Source organism: Natator depressus, chromosome 13, assembly GCF_965152275.1.
Source record: "Natator depressus isolate rNatDep1 chromosome 13, rNatDep2.hap1, whole genome shotgun sequence".
Taxonomy (NCBI): Eukaryota; Metazoa; Chordata; order Testudines; family Cheloniidae; genus Natator; species Natator depressus.
The window spans coordinates 37255016-37264684 of NC_134246.1; the positions used below are offsets into that span (position 1 = coordinate 37255016).

General features: G+C 50.9%; 1 protein-coding gene across 1 annotated transcript in view; it reads right to left on the reverse strand.

Annotated features, from left to right (window-relative positions):
- The window catches only part of LOC141997111 (immunoglobulin superfamily member 1-like), a 44114-nt gene extending 35281 nt beyond the window's left edge, over nt 1-8833 (reverse strand). Inside the window, exons 1-2 of the mRNA XM_074969415.1 lie at nt 8808-8833; nt 7907-8202 (exon numbers count right to left, since the gene is read on the reverse strand). Coding sequence (XP_074825516.1) covers nt 7907-8202; nt 8808-8833 — 322 coding nt within the window. The remainder of the gene's footprint in view (nt 1-7906; nt 8203-8807) is intronic.
- Between the last annotated feature and the right edge of the window lie 836 nt (nt 8834-9669).

Sequence of the window (9669 nt, forward strand, 5' to 3'; positions counted from 1 at the left end):
GAATATGATGAAGCCATATTATGCCAGGGGCAATGTGGTGTTGGCCGTGTGTGGACAGTGGGAGGAGCAGGGAGATGACCCTTTAGTAGATCTATTCCCTGGGACCAGAGCTGGTTCCCCCCTGAAACAATTCCCCTCTCTGATCAGCTAACCCCTGCCCAGAAAGCTGAGGTCAGGGAGGTGCTGCATCCGTGCCGACAGCTGTTTTCCAACCAGCCTGGACGCACTAATCTGACTGTCCACCAGGTGCAGACAGGGTCGCACCCGCCGATAAGATGCTCCCCCTTCCGAGTCACAGGGAAAACTGCTCAGGACCTGGAAAGAGAGGTCCGGGACATGCCGGCTTTGGGGGTGATCCAGCCATCTGCCAGCCCTTGGGCCTCACCGGTGGTGCTGGTCCCCAAAAAGGACGGGTCGGTCCGGTTCTGTGTGGGCTATCGGAAGCTCAATGCCATCACTGTATCTGATGCCTACCCCATGCCCAGGCCTGATGAGCTCCTAGACAAGCTGGGAGGAGCTCGGTACCTTACCACCATGGACCTTACAAAGGGCTACTGGCAAGTGCCGCTGGATGCAGATGCCCGGCTGAAATCGGCCTTTATCACCCCTCTGGGGCTCTATGAGTTCCTGACCCTGCCTTTCGGCCTCAAGGGAGCACCAGCCACCTTCCAGTGCCTGGTGGACCAGCTACTGAGGGGGATGGAGAGTTTTGCCGTGGCGTATATTGATGACATCTGTGTCTTTAGCCAGACCTGGGAGAACCATGTGTCCCAGGTTAGACAAGTGCTGGACCGACTCCAGGAGGCTGGGCTGACTGTAAAAGTGGAGAAGTGCAAGGTGGGGATGGCTGAAGTATCTTACCTGGGCCATCAGGTGGGGAGCGGCCGCCTAAAGCCGGAACCAGCCAAGGTGGAGGTGATCAGAGACTGGCCCGCTCCCCACACCAAAACGCAGGTCCAAGCCTTTATTGGGATGGCAGGATACTACCTAAGATTTGTGCCCCACTCTAGCTCCATCGCCACCCCCATAACTGAGCTATGCAAGAAGGGGAAGCCAGACAAGGTGGTCTGGACCGAGCAGTGGCAGGAGGCTTTCCGGGCGCTGAAGGAGGCTCTGGTCAGCGGCCCAGTTCTGGCAAACCCAGACTTTGACAAGCCCTTTGTGGTGTTCACCGATGCCTCGGACACGGGACTGGGGGCGGTGTTAATGCAGGAGGATGAAAAGGGGGAGAGACACCCCATCGTGTACCTGAGCAAGAAGTTGCTACCCCGGGAGCAACACTACGCGGCCATCGAGAAGGAGTGCCTGGCCATGGTGTGGGCCCTCAAGAAACTAGAGCCCTATCTCTTCAGGTGACACTTCACCGTCTACACCGACCACTCTCCCCTGACCTGGCTGCACCAGATGAAAGGAGCCAACACCAAACTCCTGAGATGGAGCCTGCTTCTGCAGGATTATGACATGGATGTGGTCCATGTGAAGGGAAGTGCCAACCTGATAGCGGATGCGCTTTCCCGGAGAGGGGGCCCCGAACTTCCCCAGGTCACTGGTCAGAGTGACCCCGCTCCGTTCAGTCTCGAAGGGGGGAGAGATGTGACGATGTGACTCAGCAGGGAGGGGGGAGTGTTGACCTGGGAATGTGCCCTGGGGACGGGAGACCTGAGAGCCTGTCACCTGAGCCAGGAGGGGGAGGGGGAGGTAACACCTCGGCCCAGGAATGTGGACGGAGGCTGCAGCAGGGAACCTGCTGGGTGGGTTTAGTTTCAGTTTGGGGCTGGGTGGAGGAACACAGGGAACCCCAGGGCTGGGGTCTAAGCTCCCTGCTCCCCCAGAAGGACTTGACTGAGGGGTCCTGGGTGCACCCACAAGCTCTGTTTTGGACTGTGTTCCTGTTGTCCAATAAACCTTCTGTTTTACTGGCTGGCTGAGAGTCTCAGTGAATCCCAGGAAGAGGGGTGCAGGGCCTGGACTCCCCCCACTCTGTGACACCGCCTCAGCCTGCCACTGGCACCACTCTTGTCTTGTAGGCAGCAGTGGCCACCGTCGCCACCGGCAAGGGAGCACAGAGCAGAGCTGCAGGGCAGCCGCCCGCTTGAGGCAGGGACGCTGCGGGGCTTGGGGCAGGCACGCGGGGGTGGCAGACAGGGGCCGGGGGACACTCTGGGGGAGGCACGCGGGGGTGGCAGACAGGGCCGGGGGAGAAACCCGGCTCTGAACATTGGTGGAGCCGGGCCCCCAGGCCCTGAATATTCCTGGAGCCTGGGCACCACAGGCCCATATAACTCGCCGCCTCTGGTTATAAGGGAGCATTGCGCAACTTTAAATGAGCACGTTCTCTACTAGATCAGCGATTTAACAACGCAACAACGTTAACTGGAACGACTTTAAGTGAGGAGTTACTGTACAGATAAATTGTTGGACCCCTGTGCCCTGGCAGAAGCCCCAGAATCACACACGCACTGAAATCAATAGTTACAAAGCTGAGTTTACCTTCTTCTTTCTCAAGGTTGCACATTGTAGCTAGGCATTGCCTCACAATCTCTCCCCACCTCAGCTCCGATCTCATCTGGTTCTTTTTTAGTTCCAAAGCCTCTGAAAAGCACCAAGGGATCTGAGCCTGGAGAACACACCAGGAACCTGGATCCTGGTCGTGATAATGAGGGATCAAAAGCCACGTGTACCGGAGCAGAGCAGATGGAACAGGTAACATCAATGGATTTATAGGCTAAGCTTCAAACTCCAGCACAGTCCAACCACCTGGAAACTGCACGGCCTGAATCTTTTGCCCAGTCCTGTGGTGCAGCTGCCTCTCTGGTAACAGCCACAAAGAGATGCTGCACAGGGTTTGCTCACACAGGAGGCAGGGCTGGGAATTCATCATCCCTTTCCCCATCACCCCAAACTCCATTGAATCACAGAAATGTTGGGCTGGAAGGGACCTCAAGAAGCCATCTAATCCAGCCCCCTGTGCCAAGGAAGGATTACTTAAACCTAGACCATCCCAACGGGGTGTCCAATGGCTCTTCAAAACCTCCAGTGATGGAGATTCCACAACCTCCCTAGTCGCCTGTTCCAGAGATTAACTACCCTTCGAGATTGAAAGAGTCTCTTAATATCTAACCGAAATCTCACTTGCTGCATATTAAGTCCATTACATTTTGTCCTACCTTCCGTGGATACAGAGAACAATCGAGCACTGTCCTCTTTCTAATGTCATGTTAGAAGATGGTTCTAAGGTCCCCCCCAGCTTTCACATCTCCAGACTAAGCATGCCCAGTTCTTTCACCCTTTCCGCATAGGTCATATTTTCCAAACATCTGATGATTTTTGTTGCTCTCCCCTGGATCTTTTCCAGTTTGTCCACATCTTTCTTAAAGTGAGCGGCACAAAACTCGACACAATACTCCAGCTGAGTCCTCACCAGTGCCAAGTGGGACAACTGTTACCTCCTGTGTCTTACATACGACAGTCCTGTAAATACACCCCAGAATGATATTAGCACGGTGCTGCTGAGACGAAGGCTATCGACTCATATGCAACTTGTGCTCTACTAGAACTCCTTTTCTGCAGTACTGCTGCCGTACAAGTTAACCCCCTTTTGTCCTGCTGCCTTTAATTTTTCCTTCCTAAAGGGAGTACTTTGCACTTCCCTGAATTCCATTTTACTGATTTCAGGGGAATTCTCCATTTTTTTGAGATCACTTTGATCTTCTCCTCCAATGTCTTTGCAACTACCTCTTTTATAGGCGTAGTCTCCACTCCAGCATCCAAGAACTTAGTGTCCGTGCACCCCTCCCCATTACCATTTCTCTTTCCTCCCTCACCAGGGCTCAGAAGTCACCTACGCACTCATGGTATTCCCGGCCTCACAGGCCCACGCAACCCAGACAACAAAAAATCTAAAACCCGCTGAAGATGAGCATGTGCTGTACAGCGAGATAGTGACAACACACACCTGGAAGGCAACTAAATAAGGAGGGGAAGCTCTCTATACATCTCTCTGCATGTTCCCCCCTCCTCCAGGCATCCATATCCTTAACCCTTTATACCCCAAGAGCCCTTTTACGCCACTTGGCAATGGGCACACCCAAAGCACCGCAGACAGAATATTTAGCCAACCGGCATCTTGTCAGGTATCATATAAAAACTAGTAACCCATTGGTCATGAACACCACTGCGTGATGTATGCACGGATTGTGTAGAAAGTGTTATGTTTGTATGCTGGAAATATGTTATGGAGGTAGTTGATAAAGAAGCCGGCCCTAGACAAAGGAAAGTGGATTCATGCATCTGCGTGAATCAGGCTAACTGGCAGATAAGAAAAACAGCCTGGCTTGTGTGCTGCTGGCAGGTCTGATGCCCACTCTTGCCCAGGCTGCAGGTATTAGCTGAGAACTTACAACCTCATAACTGGAGACCAGACCAGGTCACCTGTGTGTTAGATTTGCTCTAAATAGGTATTAGTCTTCTAAGAATGTCTTTAGTGTTTAGACTCTACAAAATGCTTGTATGTTGCTGCCTGCATTAATCTCACAGATAGAGTCCATATCCCATGGTGTAAGGTGATAGTTAAGTGTTTGCTCTGAAACTGTAAACGCCCACAGTCTGGAGAGAAACATGAACAAGTGTGAAATACAAGTTTTCCACAAGAGGTGTTATTTCCTGCCCAGCAAAAGAAAGCCCATAGATACCAGACAAGCCATTGTGTAACGTCAGAGGACAAAACACTTTGTTGATTGCATCCCCCCACCCATATAGAGGAGACGTGGATGGGAACTTCTCCCCTGCTCTTGAACTCTGAGGGAAGGAAATAAAAATCCCTGACAAGAAGAAATTGCTTTTTGGCTGTCTGAACTCAGAAAGGCCAGAGACTCTGAACTGAAGCCAGAGATCCCCAGGGGCTGCCTCCTACATCTACCCTGAAAGACCTTTTGAATTGACAGATCACTACAAATCTGTCACTTTTCAGATTTACATGGTAGCTCATTGGCGTATCTCTAATTGATTGCTTTTACCTGCAGATAACTCTCGTATTCCTTTTTCCTAGTTAATAAACCTTTATAATAGGATTGGCTACAGGCATTGTTTTTGGTGTAGGATCTAGGGTACAAGTTGATTTGGGGTAAGTGACTGGTCTCTTGGGCCTGGAAGCAACCTAAGAGAGACGTGATTTTTGGTGTAAGTGACCATTGTGACGGGATCCCCAGGATGCAGGCTGGGACCATTGGACCCCTGTACCCCCTGAACTCTCTGCAGCCTGGGCTGTCTCTCACAATGCTTTGCTAGTGACTAGCAGCAACCCCTCCAGGCACTGTGATCACTCAGCACAACCGCATGTGGAGCCCCACCCCCAGCTGTATTATATGAGTGCTCCCAGAGCCACTCATGAATCACACAGAGAAAAGCACCAGCCAGATCCCCCCAGCTCCCAGCACTGCACCCTCTTGGAATATACCCTCTTGCTCTGCTCAAGATGAGCTGTGAAAACCTATTCACTGGTTCAGCACTTCATCAATGGAAAGAGGACATACGCCAGCCTTTGCAAACCTGAGCAGATTTGCCCCACACTTCAAGCAAACTCACTGATAAAGATAAACAGTTAAACAAATTTATTGACTACAAAAGATAGATTTTAAGTGATATTAAGTGATAGGCAAAAAGTCTGAGTTAGTTACCAACAGAAATAACATATAAGCATGCAGTCTAAATGCTCAACCCTATTAGACTGGGCAAAAACTAGACTAAGCAGTTTTTCTCACCCCACTGGATATAATATACCACCATGTATCCATTTTCAAAAGCCTAGGACTCTCTTGTAAATGACTTTCTGCATTTTCTTAAGGGTTTTTGTCTCTTGTGATAAAGCATGGCAAGAGGGCAGTAGGAGAGTTTTAGAAGGGAACCTTATTCCCTGTAGAGGGAAGAAAGTTTGCTATAAATTAATTAAAGCACCTGAAGCCAATTAGAGCACCTGAAGCCAGTCTCATGATAAACCCCCCCCCCCCCCGGCTTCAATCAGACAAGAGGAGGAGTTGAAGCAGAGTGGATTGGTGTTGGAGCAGAGAGCAGTCTGGAGGAGTTGAAGTAGAGTGGATTGGTGTTGGAGCAGAGAGCAGTTTGGAGGGGAGCAGAGGAGAGTTTGGAGAAGTGCTGCGGTGGGCTAAGAAGACCAAGACCCTAGGTAAAGGGACACTTGGTTTGTGCAGAGGGAGGGTAGGAAGCCCCACAAGCTGAAGGGCAAGAGAGAGAAGTAGCCCAGGGGAAGGAACCTTTAGTTCTAGTGGTTTACTGCTAACCCTAGGGCCCCTGGGCTGGGACCCGGAGTAGAGGGCAGGCCTGGGTCCCTCCCTCTCCACTCCCCTCCTCTAGGACACTAGTGGGGCAGTTAATACCCCAGTTCAGGGGCAAGAAACGGTGCCCTGAACCGCCACCCAAGAAAAGAAAGCGTGAGACCCATCATAGTAGTGCTGGCAATTTGCCACACTCTGTTTGCCACTGATTTTTGTTCCTTATGATAGAGGGCTGCAGTGTTTCCTCACAGGACTGTGCAATAGTCCAGGACTAGATCTTTACTATGTTCAGGGTAATCCCTTTGACTTTCATACAGGCCTTTCCTCCTGACAGCTTGTACCTGTACATTTTCGGGCCTGCTGACACAAACTCAGTGTTGTGTTGATCTGGCGGGATCTCACTCGTGAGGTCCCCTAAATAATCCCTCAGGGGGGTGGATAACGAGAAGCCACCACGCTCATCAGGGTGTCTCACAAGCAGTTGAGTTTCAGGGTTGGGTTCCAGCGTATCCATCAACAACTGGGCCAAAGGACTCCCCTCGGCCACTCCCTCCTCCTCCTCCTCCTCCTCCTCCTCCTCCTCCTCGGAACTGTTGCTGATGTAGCACTTTCTCTGTGGATAGTTGAAGGCCCTTGGGGCTAAAACAAAGTCCGAAGTTCTCACAGGAATGGTGAAGGAGTCCATGTTTCCTCTCAGCATTTCTACGATTTCTAGAACATGCACTCTTTGTAAGAGATGGCCTCTTCTGCCCAGGGCTGGCACTTATGGGGTGGTGGTACTGTACTCTGATTGGCAGTGGGTGGTGGGAAAAGTTCTTAGAGGGGTCACACGACCCTCTTCTGGGCAGTTCATCCCGCCCCAGAAGCTGCCCTAGTTTGGTCAAATCTGCTCTCGGGGCGATCCTCTGTGGCTGAAGCCCATCCCGACTGGTAGAGGGCAGTGGGAGGAGTTCTTAGAGGGGTCATATGACACACCTTGCTTCCAGTCATGTGTCCGGCTTCACCCCAGAAGTAATAAACCAGGGGCTGGGATTTCTGGTGACAGGGGGGCGGGGCTTAAAGGGTCAAGACATGGGGTTAAAGTTTGATTGACGGTAGGGCCCTTATACTACTCTTCTGTTCTGTACGGTAACTAAGGACTTTCTCTGCTGTGTCCCAGACAGCTAATAAACCCCCTGCTGTTACCCGGCAGTCTGAGAGTCACAGCAGTTTAAGGAAGGTGGGGGTGTATTGCTCCCCTTGGATGTGCAAGTCTCTGTCTCAGGTGTCCAATTCAGGTGGACTCACTCAGGGGAGCTCACAGGGTGATCCAGGGTTGCTAAAGGCTCCAAGGTTCGATCCCAGGAGGCACTGAAGCCAAATGCCTTCCCCAGAAAGAGACTGTGACCTGAAGGGAGCTGGTGTGTGGATGGGGCCCTCTCAGGGACTGTTCCAGAGCTGCTTATTACTTCTGGGGTGAAGCCGGACACATGACCGGAAGCAAGGTGTGTCATGTGTCCCCTCTAAGAACTCCTCCCAGAGCTGCTCAAGAGCACTGCACCTGAGGCTCTGTGACAGGGTGGGCTTCAGATTCCCAGTGACTCGCCCTTCAAACAGCAGGAAAAGCAGGGGCTCACCTGTCACTTTGATAGAGACAGACCTGCTATTCCCAGATGAGATCGCTCCATAAAATTCCCATCTCCACTGTCCACAGGTGTATGGTCCAGCATTTCCCTTTTCAACCATGAGCTCCAGCCGGGCTCCTGCATTCGACTGTTGGACTATGCTTGAGTCATCCTGCCCTTTTTGAGGGAAGAATCTGAATCCTGAAACCTGCTCACACAAAGGAGCCGAGCACCTGAGGTTAACCCACTCCCCTGGAAGATACGCTGTGTACCCGGGGTACAGAGAGAGCGTGCGGTCAGCGGGCAATCTAGAACAGAGGCAGAGGGATCAGTGGAGAGGGAGAGGCCATGATGGAGAAGGGGGAAGAGATGGTCCTGGACAGACATGATCACAAACCAGCCTCATCTCACTGCCCTGCACCCACCCCCACACTGAGAAATACACCACGGCAAATAAACCATGGCCTGTCTCTCTCCCTCTCTCTCTCTCTGGGATCTTTCCATAAATCTAAAGGCCAGAAGGGACCATTGTGATCATGGAGTACAACCTCCTGTGTCACCCTAGGACTTCCCTGAATTGATTCCTCTGTGACCTAGAGCAGATCTCTTAGAGAAACATTCAGGCTTGATTCAGAAATCACCAGCACTGGAGAATCCCCCATGACCCCTGGGGAATTGTCCCAGTGGTTAATTGCCCTCACTGTTAAAATCTGCACATTATATCCAGTCTGCATTTGTCTAGCTCCAGCTCCCAGGCACTGGGTTGTGTTAGATCTTTGTCTGCTCTATTGAAGAGCCGTCGATTGTCCAATTTCTGTTCCCCGCGTAGGAACTGCTAGACTGTGATCAACTCCCCCTTAATCTTCTCTTTGTTATGCTAAACACCTCCAGCTCCTGGCATCTCTCTCGGCACAGCTGGGCAAATTCCAGCTCCCCCATCTGTGCAACTTCACGCCCCCATCCCACAGCCTGATTCCCCCTGATAATATCCCCCCACTGACCAACAATCGCAGGTCACACTGTGACCTGACTCCAGCAGACTGCTTGGTACCTCTCACCATACTCTGGTCTTCACAAGTTTTGGTTACTACTAACCATGGGACCCTAATGCTTCCCTGGCCAAAATTTCCCCACAAACCATCTGCCCAGAAATGTCCAGCCCTCTCCTGGAGCATCCAGAGAAATAATAAGGGTTGCTTGCTCCTTTAAAGAAACAATCCACAGCTGCTCGCCACATTAACTGGAGTTACCAGTGACTTAAATTCACATCCAGCTCTGGGTTGGTTTAGATTAAAATAAAACAAATTTATTAACAACAGGCCATTCTCTGTTCCCATTTCCCCCACACACACCGACTTCCTGATTGACTGCAAACTATATAGTGAAACTTGAGTTCTGCTTAGCTATACCTTAACCAATCATTTTACTGAAATTTAACTAACCAATCCTAACATATTGTAACATGATTATGTAACCAATTATATCCCACCACCTTAATTAGTTTACACCCAGCAAAATTAATTATACAGCAGACAGGAACAATCACAGAACCAGACAGAGACCATGCAAATAAACAATAGCAAAGTGGGAACTATAATGACAAGACAATACAGAAGTGAGGATTTCACATCCCAGCTATTGGTAAGTGAGTTCTTGCCAGGCAGGATGCTATCAAACTAAGTTTCCTTTTACATTTTCAAGGCACTTCCCTTTCTCTGGAGGCGCTGGGCACTATCAGGACAGGACTGTATCCTAACAGCCCAATAGCACCTTCT